The 20774-nt window shown below is 42.2% G+C and overlaps 1 protein-coding gene and 1 pseudogene across 1 annotated transcript in view; both read right to left on the bottom strand.

The window, feature by feature from the left end:
- The window catches only part of YTHDF2 (YTH N6-methyladenosine RNA binding protein F2), a 33388-nt gene extending 21328 nt beyond the window's left edge, over window positions 1-12060 (bottom strand). Inside the window, exons 1-4 of the mRNA XM_081817897.1 lie at window positions 11760-12060; window positions 11234-11258; window positions 10576-10655; window positions 6010-7596 (exon numbers count right to left, since the gene is read on the bottom strand). Of these exons, the coding sequence (XP_081674023.1) occupies window positions 6010-7596; window positions 10576-10655; window positions 11234-11258; window positions 11760-11786 (1719 nt within the window). The 5' untranslated portion in view covers window positions 11787-12060. The remainder of the gene's footprint in view (window positions 1-6009; window positions 7597-10575; window positions 10656-11233; window positions 11259-11759) is intronic.
- Window positions 12061-14144: 2084 nt separating this feature from the next.
- On the bottom strand, window positions 14145-17631 carry LOC102750543 (small ribosomal subunit protein eS21 pseudogene; annotated as a pseudogene).
- Between the last annotated feature and the right edge of the window lie 3143 nt (window positions 17632-20774).

Raw genomic sequence — 20774 nt, 5'->3', positions numbered from 1 at the left:
ACAAAAATCTTCCTCCCTAGAACCTCGATCCACTGGTTCCGGTGCTGTCTTCTGGCATGGAGAATAAACCTATCAGTCTTTTTTTTTTTTTTTTTTTTAAGTGAGATCTATGCCCAACATGGGGCTTGAATTCGTGACCCTGAAATCCGGACGTCACGTGCTCTGCCAATTGAGCCAGCCTGACACCCCTAAACCTACCAGTCTTAAAGGCATTTGATAACGGCTATCATATTCCCCTTCCAAATCATCTCTTCTAAGCTAACCATTCTGATAAACACTAAGGGATATGATGAGAAACAAAATAATGTGTATGAAACACATCACTGGAAGAAGTGAGCTGTTATGTATTCAGCAGTGGTATCTCTTATTACCATATACTGGTTCACCTTTACTTCTACAAGCTTCCCATTGCCTTCCACGCAAAGATAAAAACAAAGAGAGCACTGGATGATTTATGGAATTGTTGAATCACCGATATATTGTACACCTGAAACTAATCTAACACTGTACGTTAACTAACTGGAATTAAAATAAAAACTTAAGAAAATGTAACATCAAGGGCGCCTGGGTGGCTCAGTCGTTAAGCGTCTGCCTTCGGCTCAGGTCGCTGTCCCAGGGTCCTGGGATCGAGCCCCGCATCAGGCTCCCTGCTCCGCGGGAAGCCTGCTTCTCCCTCTCCCACTCCCCCTGCTTGTGTTCCCTCTCTTGCTGTGTCTCTGTCAAATAAATAAAAATCTTAAAAAAAAAAAAAAAAGGTAACATCAAGAAGCTCCTCCATCCTGATTCAAATTAAATCTTACTCTTTCTATTAAACTCTAGAATTTTTTAAAACCAACTTTGTGCCTTTCTCAGTTTCCTTCTTTATCAAACTAACTGCATAAAGATTTCACTCAATGTGTGCCTGGGTGGCTCAGTTGGTTAAGCGACTGCCTTCGGCTCAGGTCATGATCCCAGAGTCCTGAGATCGAGTCCCACATCAGGCTCTCGGCTCAGCGGGGAGCCTGCTTCTCCCTCTGACCCTCTCCCCTCATGCTGTTTCTCGCTCGCTCTCTAATAAAGTTAAAAAAAAATTTTTCAGGGGCGCCTGGGTGGCTCAGTTGGTTAAGCGACTGCCTTCGGCTCAGGTCATGATCCTGGAGTCCCGGGATCGAGTCCCGCATCAGGCTCCCTGCTCAGCAGGGGGTCTGCTGCTCCCTCTGCCCTCTTCCCTCTCGTGCTCTCTGTCTCTCATTCTCTCTCTCTCAAATAAATAAAATCTTTAAAAAAAAAAAAAAATTTTTTCATTCAACTCCCTTTTCCTAATCTAATCTCCAACAAGCTTCCACTGTGGAGAAACCCACTCCACAAATACCAATTAGACTTGCTCTTAAATTGTACAGGACTTCTTGCTCCAAATTATTATCTACACAGTGTCACAGATGTGGGCTGTCCTGAATCTATGTTCATTCTTCCCCAAACACCTTTGGCTACCTTCTACACATCTTTCAAGGCTCAGCTCAAGGATCACCTCTTCCAGGATTTCTTTTTTTTTTAAATTTTTTTAAGATTTTATTTATTCACTTGAGACAGAGATAGAGAGAGAGAGAGAGAAAGCATGAGCAGGGAGAGAGGGAGAGGGAGAAGCAAGCTCCCCGCTGAGCCAGGAGCCCGATGCGGGGCTTGATGCGGGGCTCGATCCCAGGACCCCGGGATCATGACCTGAGCCGAAGGCAGACGCCCAACCATCTGAGCCACCCAGGCGCCCCTCCAGGATTTCTTGTGACCAATTCACCCACACCCCAGGCTGGGTTAGGCAGTCCTCACTTCCAAACTGGCACCCTGTACATATCTTGAGAAAATACTTTGTTTTGTATGCTGACCTGTCGCTAATGTAAGGCTCCCTGACAATACACTCCAGATTTCTCGGTGGTACCTAGCACACAGTAAAGAAAAGATATATAGCTTCTTCTCAATTCTTAAGCAGCATAATAAATCTTAAGTTTATCCAAACATACTCCAAGTCACTATTTTCAAGCCTTCTGCTTGAAAATAGGAGTACTTCTAGAGGTATTTAAGAAATACTGCTATTTTCACTTAATATCAATAACATTTTTAAAAATATACACCTTGAGCCATTATCACAATAATCACATCTTCTCTAGATCTTTCTCTCTCCCGTTAGCTTTCCAGTTATTCAGAATAATCATTTATCCAACTGCCTGAGACTGAGTCTAACACTGGGCTAGGCTTTAAGAAAATTAGGCAGTCTTTGGTCCCCTCTACTATTCTTATTTCTACCTATAGTTAAAAGGCTGGAAATATAAAACAAAAATTAAACCAACTATTACGAAGTTTATAAAAACATATTGCATCATTTATGCAGGAAATAACTCTCCCTTTATGCGAGGCTATTCTCAAGTTGAAACAAAGAGGTTAACTCACTCTTGTCTTCTTTTGACAATAATTCTTTCAAAAAAAATCTTTCAGAAACAAAAAGGCCCATATGGTAATATACAGCACAGCCAAGACCTTCAAAAAGCGTCACAGACCCTTTGAGCCAGCAGTAACACTGAAGGACAGATGTGAATCAGTATTTTTATCAATGGATGTTCACTGTAGTGTTATTTTAGCTGGAAAAAAATATAAAGCTGACAAATCTAACAATTAAGGATTGGTAAATTATAATAAATCTATGCTAGACTAGTATGAAGCCATCAAAAGTGATGTCATAGTAGAAATATTTAACGATTAGGGGAAGGTTCTAAATAAATGCAGAAAGCAGGTTACAAAATATTACCTGAAGTGTACAACAGAGTAAACCACATATGGAAGATACCCCTAAAATCTGCTGAAGTTTCAAGCTGGAGAGATCCAATGCTTAAAGGTTCTATGATACTGAATAACAACATGGAACAGAACAAGTCAGTAACAGTAGCCAAAAATGGCTATAGTTCTGCTTCAGTGTGTTCCACCAAGACACATGCCCAATCATGGAACTTTAGAATAGCTGTGACATCATTTTCAGGATGAAGCTTAATTATTTCCCCACTTACTGAGTTACCATGCCCATCTGGCACCATTTTTTGCAATTTTGTAAATAATACAAAAGTGCACATACAAACACCCCACCTAAAGAAGTCTACTGCCTCAATGAGCTAACAGTTTGACTCCCACAAAGCTTGTCTTGGAAGCCTAATAAAGACTGGCTGTACATCAGTTATGTAAGAATGTTAAGGATAACAGTGGGCAAGAGAAGTAAGGCAATACTGACTGAAATGGTAACTGGGTTTAGAAGCAATTATAGGGACCTTCCTGAAACCCCAGCAATCTCTTCTCACAGAAGGTAAACTAAAAAGTAATCTGATACGAGTATAATCGAGGCTTTATTTTTTTTATTTTTGGTGGTTTGTTCACCAGCCTGAGAACAATTAGTATAGTCATTCATCAAAAGTCTTTATGGAGTGGCTTTAAGAAAGATCCATTAGTTGGCTTAACAAAGACCCTAAACCTTGATTATTACTACTCACTATGAAAACATCACAAAGCTGGTCAATTCCAACATGTGAAATCTTACACCTCCTTATGAAGTTGAATTAATATTCGCTGAACCACTCAAGTGAATTTAATACAAACATAAACTTGATTAAAAGTCTACATAAATTAACAGCCCTGGGGCGCCTGGATGGCTCAGTAGTTAAGCGTCTGCCTTCGGCTCGGGTCATGATCCCTGGGTCCTGGGATTGAGCCCCGCATCGGGCTCCCTGCTTGGCGGGAAGCCTGCTTCTCCCTCTCCCACTCCCCCGCTTGTGTTCCCTCTCTCGCTGTGTCTCTGTCAAATAAATAAATAAAATCTTTTAAAAAAATAAATTAACAGCCCTCAAATTTGCTACTTCATTTTTAATTCCAAGTTTCCCCACAAGTTCTAACGCATACAAGTTGATCATTTATGCTGTACATTCCTGAAAACACATTCCTATCTTTGTCAGGGATTCCTATTTTTATTTTTCTGCCTTCCTATTTTTAATCACAAGATGTAGGACAGAACTTTGCAGATGAAAGCAAGCAGATGCATAATATGGGACTGATATTATGCATGTTTCAAGTGGTTAAACTAAGCACCTGGATGCCCCTCATACACATTAATAATCTGCTATGAAACTACACGATGCTTAAAAGGTCATGGCGTCCCATCCTTGAGTTCCTCTAGATAAAGGAGCCTGTTAAAACATCTTTAGAGCTTTTCAGATGTCTGGTGAAAATAATCAGTAAACAATTTTCCTCAAGATTATGGCACATTTTAAGTTAAACTGTTCAACTTTGGGGAATGGAAAAGAGGAATTTAAAGGACAAAAGAGAGTTTTTTCTGGACTTTTCAGTAATGTGGCTCTATACTTCTAGCATCACTGACAAACACATCTCCATTTTTTATTCATCTGTACACACTAGAAGGTAAAATGGCAACCATCCTGCTTTAATTGGAAGACTATGCACCTCTGATTCTGTGTTATAGAGGTGGAGAATCTAACCAAAGAGCCCTCCTTCTTCTGCTCAAAAAATAAGCTTTTACAGAGGCATAACAAGTGCCTCAGAGCCTAGATCAAATATATAAAATCTCTATGAATTCGTGACAAATATAAAAAAAATATATTTAGGGGCTCCCGGGTGGCTCAGTTGGTTAAGCATCTGCCTCCGGCTCAGGTCGTGATCCCAAAGTCCTGGGATGGAGCCCCGCACAGGGCTCCCTGCTTAGCAGAAAACCTGCCTCTCCCTCGCCCTTTGCCTGACACTCCCCCTGCTTGTGCGCGCACTGTCAAATAAAAAATCTTTAAAAAAAGAAAAACATATTTACATAAGCTTAATAGGCTTTATTTTACATTTGAAGCTAACCACTTAGGATTCTCTCAATCATTAATATATAATCTTTAAAAAAAAAATCTCCTTGCCCATAATAATCTTTTCATCTACTTCCTACATTTAAATGTATCTAAGTCCTAGATAACACATGCTCTGCACCAACCAGTATTTCACCATTCTCTATGGTCTTAAAGTTTACATTCACTCAATACACACAGACCAAGCATTACCAACACTTTCCAATAAATTCCAACTCTTTAGTTTGGACCTATTCTCCATCCCTCTGCCCAAGATTGTCATTTGTTACAGAAGGGAAACAAGAGAAGGTTACTTGGGCGCCTGGGTGGCTCAGTTGGTTAAGCGACTGCCTTCGGCTCAGGTCATGATCCTGGAGTCCCTGGATCGAGTCCCGCATCGGGCTCCCTGCTCGGCAGGGAGCCTGCTTCTGCCTCTGACCCTCCCCCCTCTCATGTGCTCTCTCTCATTCTCTCTGTCTCAAATAAATTAATAAAATCTTTAAAAAAAAAAAGAGAAGGTTACTCTTCAGGAATACAACAGAATTTTAAAAGCAAGAGATCAGCTTTTTCTGATTATCTGTTTTCCAAGTTTTATATAATACACACTACCTTTTCAAATGGAAAAAGGATTTTGAAAAAAGTAATTAAGCAGAACACTAAGAAGGACAGGAACAAGGAAAAAGTTCTGAAAAATACCCTAATACTGCCCATAGTCAGAGGCAAGCAGAAAGCGATGTCAGGGCTTGGTGACACACTAACTCCTGACTTAACCACCTTATCTGAGTTAGGCCAAAAGTTAATTATAACAGAACTTTTACCTTTTCTCTGCCATATTACAGCCTCAATCCTTTCCTACTTGAATTTCCATGGTTCTATCACTTCAATTAGTCCTTTTGCATTTCTTCTGGCCTTGTTCTTCACCTCTTTTGCATCATTTAAATTCAGTTTCTCTACAGTTTGTGCCTTCCATTAATTTAAGCTCATATTTCTACAAACTAAGTCAAACAGTAACACCAATTATACTTCCATAAAGGCTTGAACTGTTAAATGATACGTTTGTTATTTACAGAGCTTTTATTAACCATTCAGAAGAATACCTCTCCTTTCTCTCTAGTTCCTTCTCCTTCCCTGAAAGTCTTAAGAATGGTAAACTAGTTACCTTTTTAACACTTTCTTCTTCCTCCTGGCGTTTCTCATAGTGTGAGAAGTCATCAAAAATCGAAGTGGTGTGCTTGTAGCTGGCTATGATTTTCAACACCTGCTTAGCCTTTTCCAGAGGCACTTCCTGAGTGTCCCTGGAGTTGGTCACTGGTTTATTCTCGTTGTTCTCTAGGCGAATGTGTCGCAGCTGGCTATTGGGAACGTCCTTCACAAAAATCCACCTGACATCAAAACGACCCTTCCATTTGTCCTGGGACCACACACCTGCACATGTGTTGTAGTCCACAGCAGATTTCATTTCTGCAACGCCACAGAAGTGTCCACTGCCGTTGACACTGAAAAGTAAGTAAACGGGGCCTTTCCCGTTCATGGAGCGATAAGCAGCATCCAGTCTCTTGTTACCGTGCTCTGTGCTGCACCAGATATTATACTTAATGGAACGGTGGATATCGTCCTCAGAGTAGCTCTTAATGATGAAAACCCGGCCATGTTTCAGATTCCAGTCAAAATCCTTGGGGTTATAGTTATTAATGGACCGCAGCTTCTCCAACACTGGGTGAGGTTCTGAAGGAGTAGATCCAGATCCAGCCTGAGACTGTCCTACTCCATTACCATCCACCCCATTATGACCGAACCCACTGCCACGGTTCCGAGGTGCTACCCAGCGGGTTGGCTGAGTTGCCTGTTGCTGGACTGAGAGCTGGGCAGGCTGTGGTGGAGGTGGGGGCAATGGCTGTGTCTGTTGCCCCACTGATGCCTGAGCCACTGGTGGGCTATTGTTAGCCTGCTGACCTACAGGCTGAGGAGACCCCTGGGTTGGCTGCTGACCTATATTCTGAACCAAAGCCTGTGAGGGGGCTTTTGCCACAGGACCCTTATTATCCCAAGTTCCAATATCCATGTTATGTTTTATTGGGGGTGGTGGAAGACTTGACCCTGCAATGCCATTCTTGGTCTTCAACTTAGGTTGCTGTTTCGCAGGCTTGCTAGCAATATCAGCCCAAGATGCTGGTTTTGGAGGAGCAATGGTAGCTGGAGGCAAACTATTAGAAGCCACGATGTTACCAGTAATGGACCCACTACCAACTGCAGAACCTACAACTTTTGGAACATTGCTTGCAACTTCTGTGCTACCCAACTTCAGTGCTGCCATCCCCTGGTCTATAGTATTCATGCCAGGAGCCTTATTGAGGGTCTCACTGGCAAAAGCTGACTGTCCATCAATCATGGCTCCACCTAAGGAGCTAGGTGCATAAGCATAATTGCTACTATATCCAGAGCTCTGAGTAGACTGTCCCTGAGAACTGTTATTTCCCCAAGCTGAGAAGTCAATCCCACTGGGAAAGAAATTAAAACCATGTTGACCAAGAAATGGAGTGCTACCTAGGGCTCCTGGTTGTCCAAACATTGCATCTGGTAGGAAGTGAGGCTCTCCGTTGCTCAGCTGTCCATAAGAAGTTAGATAGGGCATGGCTGTATCACCCCCAGTAGACCAAGCGGCTTCACCCAAAGAATAGGAGAAGCCAATGGAGGGACTGTAGTAACTGGGTAAATAGGAATCTGACATGGCAGTATATGCATTATTCTGTGGAAAGGAAAAAAAAAAAAGACAAATCAAAACAATACACAAAAATTAATAAAACAACAATCATGACATTTCCTCTCCCAACTATTCATCCAATTCAAATTCAACTAAAAAAGCAAGTGACCATTTCAGGTAGTCTCTTCCCATAAACTTGCTGGAATTCTTATACTGTAAGAGATTTTGGTTTCACAATTGAAAAGTTTAAACATTTCAAGTTAAACTGACATATAGTTTAGGCCTTAACTTAAGCACTATAAAGTTGAGGACATACTTATAGGCCTTAACTTTAGCACTATAATTCAAAAAAAGGAAAACCCAACATCTCACCAACAGAAGTGTTGAGATGATGGCTTTTATTAAAACCAGTTCTCTCTGGATTTAAGGAGTGCGAATTTTGGCAGATCAGAGGAGTGTTCCTAAGAGTTTCCTATCAAAACCATACTACTCTAACAGATAAAACAACACAAAAAGAACTGGAAATTTCAAGTTCTATCCCAAAAATCTGTGCAGCCTTCCTCAACCATAAACCAAGGTTCATTACACCTAGTTTACATTGTTAGCCTCTTGGCAAACCATTTGGGAACATCAATAGATGCCACTATTTAATTATAACCTGGAAAGGAAATGCACAAGAGCTTCCAGAGTTTAAAACTAGAAAAATGTTGCTACCTGTTCTACTTCACCTAAAATGGCTCTAAGTTCAAATGTACACCTGACTTTTCCATTAAAAGTAGGAGAATTCCAAAAACATTGTAAAGTCTGTATCTTTAAGAATTAGTCTAAGGAATAACCAAAAACATAAACTTATACTCAACTAGTCAACACATTAGAAGACAGACTGCATTGCAAAAACCTCAATCATTCTTGACCTAAGTTTGCGAACAGTATTTTAACTTTTTTATAAATGCTATAACTCACAGAATAGTCCCTTAAGTGAGAAGCTGGAGATATAAAAGGACTGGTCTGTACAGGTATGGATACAGCTCAACTCAAAATAGACTAATTTCAAAATAGCTCTGGTACAAGAGTACTCTTATCTTGATGAGCACTGAGTAATATATGAAATTGTTGAATCACTTTATTGCACTCCTGAAACTAATATAACACTATATTAACTACATTGGAATTAAAATAATAGCTCTGGTACATAAGAATCCATGAACTAGTGAATAAAGAATTTCGTTCTTAAGAAGCTTGGATGACCATAAGTGTGTCAGGCCTTAAATCTGTATTACCAAAGCCAACAGTACTTCTCCCTAGCCAAACACAGCTCTTGAAAATTAAATGTTTCAACTAATGTGGTTTGATAAAATGGTGCTTTTCTCTGCCAAATTCTCCTTACCAAAAAAAAAACAAAAACAAAAAAAACCTAAGTCTTTCACACATACCCTCAAGTGTAAGAGAAGTCTATTTCTTGAAGACAGTGTTAAAATTTTAATAGACTCAAATCCATTATGAATAAGAAATTCAGTCTATAATCAATGGATTAAGCCTGAACAATTATATATAATATAAAGTGATGAATAATGGTTAAAAAGTACATGAATTACTCTTGACAAACTACAAAGGACAAAGATTCTGAAGTTATCCGTCTATTCAACCATGATTTCTACTCCCACCACCCCCAGCCCCGAATTTTTTAAAGACATTTAAGCTTTAGCTTACTTGAGAAGTAAAAACATGCACTTAATATCACACGTTATACCATTATATAGCTGAATGCCTACACCTGAACTGGCAGGTTCCCACATGCCCCTGAACTCAAAAATCTGAATTACACAATGTTTCACAAGAACTACCTAGAATTATGTTTCCAAATGCTCCCACTCTCCCTGTTATAATGATTATGTAAGCAAACTACTTCAATAGCAGGAACCTATAAATAGTTCATTCCTCTACTTCCTTCCTACTTTTCCTGATTAACTGGTTGACTTTTCTGAAAACTTTTCCCAATCACTTGCTTAAGTGGTTTCTATACTCTCAGTGGAGAAAATTTTACATGAGGGATCTAAAAGTTTTATGCAAGAATTAGGTCCAAATATGGGCATGCACCAATATGTCAAGTTTTCAAAACTATTGTATCTATCGTATGGCATCCACTCAGAATTTATATAAATGTCTCATATGCTTTTTCATTTTTTAGGGTATCTTAGGTGAGTTACTCTAAGTTTTCCTTTTGGTTTATTAATCTGTGGGTTTATATTTATTAGCTACAACCTTATGATTTTTATCTTTGGGGCCCATGATATTAATACAAAAGAAGTGACAAATCAAAGTAGTTTCTACATGCACAGAACATGTTAATATATGAACCTATATAGACCTAAAAGAAATTAGAAGAAAAAGTTACATGGCAAAAACCTCAATCATTCTTGATCTTCATTTGTGCTAAACAGTATTTTATCTTCCTTTAACTCCATTTTATAAATCCTGTAGCTCCTATAAGAAACCGGAGGTGTACAAAGTTGGTCTCTAAAGATAGAGATACATCTCAACTTGAAAAAGGAATACCTAGGTCCAAAAGTTAGGATAACCTAACAACCCACTAACTAGTGACCAGATGAAAAGGAAGATTCCAGTTTCTGCAGCACTGAATAAAGTTCAGGTGATTTTTTATTAGTTTTTTCCCCATCACATATACATCCAATTTTCCTAAAAGAAAAAGGTTTGGGGGGTAAAAAGTCAGAATACTTAAACTGGAAAGTATTCTTCAGTTTTGCACTGTTACATTCTTGGTAAGAAAAATTACTAACAGGTGCTGTTAGTATACTCTAAGATGCTATCACTTCTAATCTCAGAATATGCTTGCTGTCAACAAAGATGGAAATCTTAACAGTCCATAACATTTCAGTAACTCCGTTTACAACACATGGACTGGTATTAAGTCACCCCCTGAAAATGAAATTCATTGATAAGGCAGAGAAAAAAATACGGTATATTACACTCTTTGATCAGGCATGTAAATGGTTAACTACTCACGGGCCTTGCCTGTGGACTCAAGTAAGGTTCAAAATCATCATCATTTAATCCATCCTTTTGATGTACAGATCCATTTTGTACTGAAGGGAAAAAATTCAAATAAATTAGGAGTGTCTCAATCGTACAATCTACCTCCCAAATTAAGCAAATATATTCTAACCAAGAAATACCTTACTAAACAGAGCAAATAAGTTTGAATTTCAGAAAAACAGATAAAGAGAAGAGTGAATGCTGAGCAATATTCGTCAATGAAAATGTCTCCCTCCACCCCGAGCAAGTTGATCTAAAAAGGTCATTTTATTGGCTCCTCTAGATTTCAATTCCCTCCCGCTTCCCCTCCCCCATCACATGTGAGTACTTCCAGAGTGTGATCCACGAGGATGAAAAACAAAGGCCTTCTAAGACCTACAGGAAACTAAGGACCTGGGACATTTCAAAACCGAATCCACCCCCACCCTTAATGAATTACTCCTTGTTCACTGAAAAGCTGTTCGCCAGCTGCAAGAACACACCAAAAGGGTCAAATACTTAAGTGTGAGGCACCTGCGAACTAAGCGGCTTCCGAAAGGTCCTCTCCCCGGGGCGCTTCCCGGAGACCCCGCCCCCACTACTCGGCGTCCCCCTCCCGGCCTAGGGCCACCGGCGGAGCCGGGCTCACCTTTGTTTCCTTGACCTTTTGGTCTCTGCGGGCGAAGAAAACGTCGCCGAGCAGCAAGTCGTCCGAGGAAGAAATGGAAAAGGAAAGACAAATTAAAGCCGGGCCCGGGAAGGGAATAAAAGAGCAGGCCTGAGGAGAGGCGTCAGGAATGATGGTGAGGGGGAGGCTGAAAATGGGAGGCGGGGAAAAGCGCAGGCCGGCGGGGCCCGCGGAGAAAAAGCGGGGGACGCGCCAGAAACAACGCGAGGGGACCAGGGCTTCAAGGAAGGGGAAGGAAACAAGGAAGAAAACGAGGCCCGCTCTGAGAAGAGGGGGCGCGGCGCGGCCGGTGGGCTCCGAGGCCGGGGGAGAAGCGCGGAGAGCGGGCTGAGGGCGAGGCGCTGGGCGCGGCCGGCCTGAGAGGCCCGAAACCCGGCCCGCAAGAGGCGCCGCCTCGGCTCGGCCTGACCGGGGGCGGCGGGCCCGGGCCTAGTCGGGCTCCCTCTCGCCTCACACAATGGCCGAGGCATGCGGGCCGGGCCTGTACCTGCTCCAAGAGGCTGCTAGCCGACATGGCTCTCGGATCCTCGCGGGTGGCGACAGCGGTGGACTCTCGTCAGGGCGGCGGCGACGGCAGATGAGCCCTGGCGGCGGGAGCAGGCGGCGCGGTGGCGGCTTTTGTCCCTGACACTCGGGGGCCTCGGCGGACGCAGCGGAGACACAGCGCGCGGCTCGGGCTCCGGCTCCGACTCGGCGACGCTCTAGCCCGAGAGCTCAACGCCCGTCTCTATGCCTTTACGCGCGCTCCCGCCCCTCGCAGCCGAAATAAGGGCGCCGAGCGGCGGAGGCGGACGGCGCGCGCGGCGCGAGGCTGACTCTCACATTCACTCACCCACGCGGAAGGGGCCCGGCGCGAAGCACTCCGGGAAGGAAGGAACGAGGCCGCAGTGCCCTCTGGTGGTCTGGAGGAGCGGAAGCGGCGAGTGCGGCCTCCCCGCCCCCACCGCCTCCGGATTGGGGCCTATAGGAAGGTGGGGGCGGCCAGGGTCGCGCCACGAGGTTTTGAATAACACACCTGGAGAGAGTAGCTTTAGCTTGAGAAAACCCACAAAAGCCGGTTTCTCAATGAAGAAGCGACCCCCGGAGGGCGAGAGACCTCAAAATAAACCTGCCTCCCAGCTGCAAATGGCACCCCACCCCCATGGGGGGGGCACCCTGAGAGGGGTCGCAGCCCCCAGGGAAACTTCATGGGGGCCCTGACCCGAGAAATTCACACCACCGCCACTGCCAGCAGGAACCTGGTTATCCTCCTCTGTTGGACTGCAAAAGAGTGCCCAGAGAACAAAAACATCCACAAAAAAATCTGGTACCCTGCAAAAGAGATTTGAATAACACACCTGGAGAGAGTAGCAGGGAGGACAATCTACAGCTCTTTTTTTAGGGAAGTCGTTGGCCACCGCGATAATCTGTTAAACTGTGGCCTTTATTTCGAAGAAAAACACACCTCATACATCTACACAAAATGTTCCGTGTACTTTCAACAAGTCCCAAGAATCTATAAATCTATAGACTTCAAGAGAGAATGTCCTTATCTGGGGAAGGAGAGAAATTAACTCTATTTGAATACCTCCTGTGGGTTAGGTTTTGTTGATAGGTGCTTTCAAACATTTCAAAGGTAGCTGCACCTTCCAAATAATCTTCAGTCTCTCTGTTTGACAACTGGGGAAACAGAGAGGTCAAGCAATGTGCCCAAGGTCGCAAAGCTATTAAATAGTCATGTGTACCTGACACTAAGAGAAACATAATAGGGTCCCTCCACCCCCCACAAGAAATCCTGTATTCAGGAATCAAAATCCAGAGGAGATCCATAATATGGGCAAAAGCATTTTTAATCAGCAGCAAACCCAAACTCATGCAGGGATATTTGATTCTAGGACAGCCCATCTCCTAATAGCTTTTATTATTGCAAATAGTAGTAAACAGATAAATAATGCACTATTAAGGGTCAACCTGATACTATTCACTCTCCGGAAACAGGAGGCTTTGGTGGACTCTAGTAAAATAAATGATAACACAGGATCTTGGATTTTGCATTATGATTTTGCTCAAAGTGCTCAAAGCATTTCTTCTGCCCATAATCATATTTATAGTTGGAAAGAATAAGGTCAGGCACCAATATGTGATGGACTTCTGGTAGAGACAGTAAAATGTCAAGTATCAGAGCATAGATCCCAGATAGGCAATAAAAGAAACCTAGTAATCCTTTTTTTTTTTTAAGATACTCAGCCAGTTAACTCCATAGCCCAGATTTTTGTATAAACTATAAGCAGTTCCTTACACTTACCCTCGAAAGTGGTACGATACGATGAAAAGAGGATTGACCAAGAATCATGTCCTGGGAAGGGGAGGGACTAAATACTGGCCTTACCACCAGATTTGTAACATTAGGTAGATTACTAGACCTTTCAGAGATTCCCTCATTTGATAAAGGTAAAATAATATCTACCTAACAGTTTTGTTTTGAAGAAAAGGTTTAAAAAAACAACAACACAGAAACAAGTCTGGTACACTGCAGACTCCTTTCCTATAATCCATTAAGGGATAATAGTGAAAATTCCCTCCTTCCAATGACATTTCTAGTGCCTGAAATTTTTCTTACAATAGTTCCCCCTTATCTGAGGTTTCACTTTCTATGGTTTCAGTTACCCATGGTCTACTGTGGTCCAGGTCAGATGATTCTTTGGACGTGTGGTCAGAAGATCAACAGTAGCCTAATGCTAGGTTACAATACCTACATCGTTCACCTCACATCATCTCATCACATAGGCATTTTGTCATCTCACATCATCACAAGAAGGGTGAGTATATTATAATATTTTGGGGGGTTACTATTTATTTATGACAAATATCCCACATCCATAATCCTCTCCTGTCAGAAGTTCTTTGAAATGATGCCATCAGCCTCCGCCAGTCAGAGGATGGAGTCATCTGACTCACCTAACCTGTGAATGGCCTTCCAGGTAGCATAGGTTTTTAACTGGCCATTTGAGGCACGCCCGGGTGGCTCAGTCGGTTAAGCAGCTGCCTTCGGCTCAGGTCATGATCTCAGGGTCCTGGGACCGAGCCCTGCATCAGGCTCCCTGCTCAGTGGAGAGCCTGCTTCTCCCTCTCCCTCTGCTCCTCCCCACTGCTCGTGTTCTCTCTCTCTCTCTCTCTCAAGTAAATAAAATAAAGTCTTTAAAAAATATAAAATAACTGGCCGTTTGAAACTGCCTGTCACCTTGTTAACCTCAGCCATGTTCATCTGGATGGACGTGTGCTCCTCAACGCTGATGACACAGTAGCTGGCAGAGCATTTCTGTAACAGGTACAGGTCCACAAACTTGCTGGCATCCTACTGCGTGTCCAAGATGTGCCTATTGCCACCACCACGACTGCCAGTGCAGAAAGCTACAATTAGATTTTTTTTTTTTTAAGATTTTATTTATTTGACAGAGAGAGAGGGAACACAAGCGGGGGGAGCGGGAGAGGGAGAAGCAGGCCTCCCACGGAGCAGGGAGCCCGATGCGGGGCTCGATCCCAGGACCCTGGGATCATGACCTGAGCCGCAGGCAGACGCTTAACGACTGAGCCACCCAGGCGCCCCTACAATTAGATATTTTTGAGAGACCACCTTCACATAACTTTTATTACAGTACATCATTATATGTGTTTTATTATTGTTGTTAACCTCTTGTGCCTAATTTATGAATTAAACTTTATCATTAAATAAATAAACTTTATCATAGGTATGTATAGATAGAAAAAAACCAGTATATATAGGGTTCAGTACTATCTGTAGTTTCAGGCATCCACTGGGAGATCTTGGAACATATGCCCTGTGGACAAAAGAGGACTACTGTAGTTCCTTTGCGGTTACTTTCTGTCCTCCAGGAGTTCCCAGGAGTTAAAATGCAAATATCCTTGAAGCAACGGTAATCTCTAAACCTGTATTACTTCTCCCGATTGGCTGTAACAGGCCCCTGAAGAGAACACACAAGACCGATCATTTAACCACTGAGAAAAGGGTAAGGAAGTCTGGAGTGTGGGGTCATCTTACTGGGATAGACCCCTCATGGTTTCAGAAAAGAAAACTGTCCTGGAAATGGGCTTGGGTTCTAGCCTCAGCTCTGCCACTGGGTGGATAAAACCCTCAATACCTCTTTTAACAAGTATTTATTGAGGGCCAGGCAATGTGCTGGAGAGAAAGTCTTTTTTTTTTTTTTTTAAGATTTTATTATTATTTATTTGACAGAGAGAGGCACAGCGAGAGAGGGAACACAAGCAGGCGGAGTGGGAGAGGGAGAAGCGGGCTTCCCGCTGAGCAGGGAGCCCGATGCGGGGCTCGATCCCAGGACCCTGGGATCATGACCCGAGCCGAAGTCAGACGCTTAACAACTGAGCCACCCTTGCGCTCCTGGAGAGACAGTCTTAAGAGTTCACTTACCCCCAAAGCTTATAGACCAGGGAAAATGACACTAAACAAAGAGTTATTCAATTACAGTTGTGCAAAGTGCAACGAGAAAGCACCAATGGAGCTAGCCTAGGCGGGGGTGGGGGAGGGGTGGCAAGGATGACCAGATATTAACCAGACGAGGAGGGAAGGGAAGTGTGGGAACCCTGTGTGCCAAGGCCCTATGTGGGAAGGAGCTTGGCACTGATGAGCAGAGAGAAGGCCAGCATGACTGGCGCATAATGAGAGAGAGGGTGGCAGCAGATGAGACTGGAGAAAGAAGAAAAACAGGGACTTTAGTCCTTAGCTGCAAATGATGATCAGCTAGGAGAGAGTTAATAGAAGTATAGCAGTCTCAGGTTTATGTTTTAAGAAGTTCCTTCTGCTTACAGTGTGGGAAATAGATCTAGGGAGAAGAGAGTAGATTAGGAGTTAGAAGAGGATTGTAGGAAGTCCAGGCAAAAGGTAATCTTCTAATATAGTGGCAGTGAATACAGTTAGAAATGGACAGAATGGACATTTTTAGGAGGTAAAATGAGAGGTCTTGGTGATGGATTAGACTGGGAGAAGGGCACTAAAGGAGAAAGAGTTATCAAGGATGATACCTGATTTGATTTGAGCAATTGGGTGGATGAGGTGGCATTTTTTAATGTGGGGAGATTTATGGGAGTGGAGAAAGATCATAAATTGATCTTTGGACATGCTGGGTTTCAGGAGAACCTAAAGTGTCGGATAGAAATATTCTGTAAACAAAGGGAAGGGGACACACAGAGAAAAACATAGCTGGGAATACAACTCTTGGAATCTGTGGTGTAGAGATGTTAGTGGAAGTGAAAGGAATCCATGCAATTTCCTCAGAAGAGAGGGAGAACAACAAAAGGTCCCACAGCAAACCAGAGAGATAGAAGGGGAGACAAGGAGAGTAAATCATTCCCTCACTCAGAACCTATTTCCAAGGCTGTAAAATAAGGATGTTGGATCAAAATAAATTCTAAGGTCCCTTCTGGTTCCGTTGTTTTAGACTTCTGGAAGGTAGAAACCAAAGTAGTCCTTCCAGATACATGAAATGAGGAGTGGGGATAAGAGAGAGAAAAAGAAGCAGCAAAGAGGACAGATTTTACATACTCTTCAGAATTGTGCTGAGCTGGGGCTGGGTCCTTGAGCTCTGGTTCTCAAACCTTTCCAGCCTTCAGGAATAATAGACCTCACAGCCCAAGTCACCCCCTTAGTAAGGCAGGAAGAGAGAAATGTTTATATCCTTCACACAACTGACAGGGTAAAACCCCATTTTTAAAGATTTCTGCTGGTTCTCTGTAGTCTACATAACACACAAAGTTTGCCACTCCCTGGCCCTATGTATTTCTCAACATGTACTTATGCCCCAGCCACACTGAACTTTTTCCCAAATACGTGTTTTTTCTGGAAACCAGGGCTCTGCACACGCAGTTCTTTCTGCCTCAAATGCCCTTGTCATCTTGCCTACCAGCTCCTATCTCTCTTTGAGACCCTCATCAAATGATGCCTTATTTCTTCCCCCAAGCAGAAAGGTGCTCTATTCTTTGTTCACCTATAATATTAGTCATCTTTCCTTATTGTAACATTTTAGTGTATTAAAACTATCTGTTTACATCAATATTTATTTTTCTTTTGGAAGTTTTGGATTCAGTTGAGAATCTAATGGGAGTAATGAATTTTGTCCTTAGAAAAAGGTACATGCACCCAAATTTTTGCCAACAATCTCATTGAGCAGCCCCTTCCCCAAGCCCATCTATCCCATGGACCCCAGGTTAAGAGAACCAAGCCTTGGGCTTATATGTTTCTCCAGTAAATCTAGGACTGCTTATAGGACAAGGAACATTTTTATTATTGATCTTTATATTCCAAAGCTAAGTAAATACTTGTTGAATTAATTTGTTACCTCGTTCATTTTCGAAATTCTCCCTAGTACTGTCAATCCCCATTTTATTAATGAAAATCTGGTAAGGCCAACATATATGTTAAAAAGATAAGTGTGCAGGGGCACCTGGCTGGCTCAGTCAGAAGAGTATGTGACTCTTGATCTCCTGGTCATGAGTTCAAGCACTACCCTGGGTGTAGAGATTACTAAAAATATAAACTAAAAAAAAAAAAAGTTAAATGTGCAGAGACTTAACTAGCTTAATTGAATGTTAAAAGAAAGGCACTGTGGGAATCCCAAGGTAGGTGGATGATTGGCTTTGTAATGTGCAGGTGTGTTTTATGACGGGTTGAATGGAAGCATGAAAAGAGCAATGTGAGAACAAGGCTAAAGGAAGAAAAGACTTGCAGCTGGGCCAGGTGGCCTTTGGACACTAGTAATTCACAGCTGTGCAAATCCAAAAGCAGCAGCTGTTAGAGACCTCGAGGGCAGAGACGATCAGTACCAAGAAAGGGCCTTGAAGATTCAACTCCAAGTCTAGAGGTAAGAGTTTCACCAGTTTTGCAGGAAAGGTAATGATAATATAATGAGCTTTTCATAAAGCTAAATGTAGTCACTGTAAAAGGCTGTTCTTTATTCTGAAGTTATTTCTCTCCTTTTTTTTTTAAGTCAATAAATTTTTATTTAAGGAATTTTACATGTGATTCCTTCCGCTGCCAATCACCGTAGTTCCTCCAAAGTCAGAATCAGAATCTTCAAAACAGCCCTTTTAAAAAGAACTTGTTCAATCCACAGTTGTCACTGTCAGTCCCAAGTTATTTTAGCTGGGTTTCTTCGATCTCCACTTGAATATGGACATACTTCAAAAACTCCCCACCTGTAATCTTTGGGATCCAATGTCTTTACTTCAGGGTCCCGTTTCTCCTATCTTTTTGATGTAAAAATGCCCTTTCTTTTCAAATGATGCCAATAAGAGTTGGCCATTTAAAAAAATCCTTATTCAGTAAAATATAATGTCGGGAACCCCATGTTGGTTCCTAAGATTTTTTTTTCTTTTATTGATACATGGGATCTAAAAGTCCAAGTAGCAGTGTGCTAAGGCACAGCTTAAGATCTCAACGTAAGACAATCAGACAGAGAGAAAAATGGAGAGCAAACAAAATTTCTGGAGATAATGCCAAGGGGAAATGAAGCCAGGGAACCTTTGGAAGGGCTGGTTCAATTTTAGGTTTGTACCAAGAGAGAATAACTAAACCAATGAATGTGGGTCTGAACTATTTGTGACAACGCTTTACAGATAAATCCTTCCCTGGTCCTTGGGTGGGAACTACAGAGAACTTAAACAAGGCAAGTATATGAGAAGTTGTGTCCAGTTTGCTCAGAAATGCTAACCAGAGTGCCTCAGTCAATGGCAGAGTGAACTTAGCATTTCTGTAGCAAAGTAGTTCCTGGAGCAAGGGAGTATTAGCTTTTTGCTCGGTTAGCAAAGGCTTTACAGTGCTATCAATGTTCTATGGAGTACGGTCCCTGTGTAACAACTGGCACATGGACTTGGGTTCTGTACCATAGGACCCTTACAAAGAAGTGAAGGCGTTCTGGGACGCCTGAGTGGCTCAGTCGGTTAAGCATCTGCCTTTGGCTCAGGTCATGGTCCCAGGGTCCTGGGATCGAGTCCCACATCAGGCTCCTTGCTCAGCGGGGAGCCTGCTTCTCCTTCTGCCTGCCGTTCCTCCTGCTTGTGCTCTCTATCTCTGACAAATAAATAAAATCTTAAAAAAAAAAAAAGAAAAAAGAAATGAAGCTCTAAGCAAGGACCCTGACACCAGCATCATTTCAAACAGGGCCATTAACAAAGTGATAAATCAGAGGCACCTGGTTGGCTCAGTCAGCAGAGTGTGCAACTCAGTCTCAGGTTTGTGAGTTTGAGTTCCATATTGGGCATAGAGATTACTTAAAAAAAAAAAAAGTGCTAAGTCAGTACTTCCTGTGACGGACAGATGATCTGGGTTCTAAAATCCTTCAGTAAATGAACTTTCCCTTCCTCCAGTACTTCCTCTTGGGAACCCTGGCGAGATGGGGGAACGGGACTTGCTGCCCAGCACAGATCACAAAATCTTAAAAGCTACCACTGCTCCAGATCTCCGCAGTCCCATCTAAGCTGCAGCCTGATCAAGGCCCAGTCCTACAACTGAAAATTTTAACTTTAGTAACTAAACATGTTATCAAATAAAACACCATTATTATATGATTCATTGAAGGGCTCCTTTTAGATATTAAGTTTCTCTAGTAGTTTAAAGACTTTAATAAATTTAATGAGTTACAATTATTCAAATGTATCTATTGTTTAGGGTAGAATATAAATATGTTTCTTCATTGTAAAATGAAGTAAATAATGCAATCCACCACATAGGATTGTTGTGAGGATCAAATGGGTTAACATATGTAAAGTACTTAGAACAATGCTTGATACATTGTTCCCCTTCAGTGAGTATTGGCTATTTAGTATTCATACATCAAATACTTGTTCAGCTTCTACTACAAGTCAGGCACTGTTCTAGGGCCTGTAGAAACAGCAGTGACAAAGAGACAAGAAAGATTCCCTGCTCTCATGGAGCTTCCATTCTAGCTTGGGGAGCAAAAAAAAAAAAAAAGTATATGTCAGATACATAAGACAGGGTAAAGAAAACTAGAAAGCATAGTGCAGGGGAAGTTGCCATTTTTCATAGTGAGGGTGGTCAGGAAAGTCCTCTCTGATAAGGTAACATGTGACCAGAGACCTGAAGGAAGTGAGGAAATAAGCTTTGCAGTTATCTGGGGGAAGAGTGTCCTAAGAGATTACTGAATCAAAAAAAAAGGCTATCAAATAAGAGGGTCTAAGTCTATAATAGGGAGTGACAGGGTCACATGGTGTAGAAACCATGCCCCACCAGAGACAGGCCTCAGTTCCAGATAAGGGCTGCTATGAGGAAATGTGGACCCAGTGTTGTCAGATCTTCTAGGTTTTTTGTTTTTTAAGAAAAACTATATCTTGAATTTTTCATGTGAACTGTCGTAATGTTTGAAAGGCATAAATGCATTTATATGTTCATCAAATGTCATGGACAAGAATGTTCAGAGGCACTATTTATAATAGCCCCAAACTGGAAACCCCCCAAGCAACCATCATTAGAATG

Source organism: Leptonychotes weddellii, chromosome 4 (assembly GCF_054177405.1).
Source record: "Leptonychotes weddellii isolate Sample4059 chromosome 4, ASM5417740v2, whole genome shotgun sequence".
Taxonomy (NCBI): Eukaryota; Metazoa; Chordata; class Mammalia; order Carnivora; family Phocidae; genus Leptonychotes; species Leptonychotes weddellii.
The sequence above is the reverse complement of the archived record's forward strand: the minus strand, read 5'-3'. Positions and strand labels throughout refer to the sequence as shown.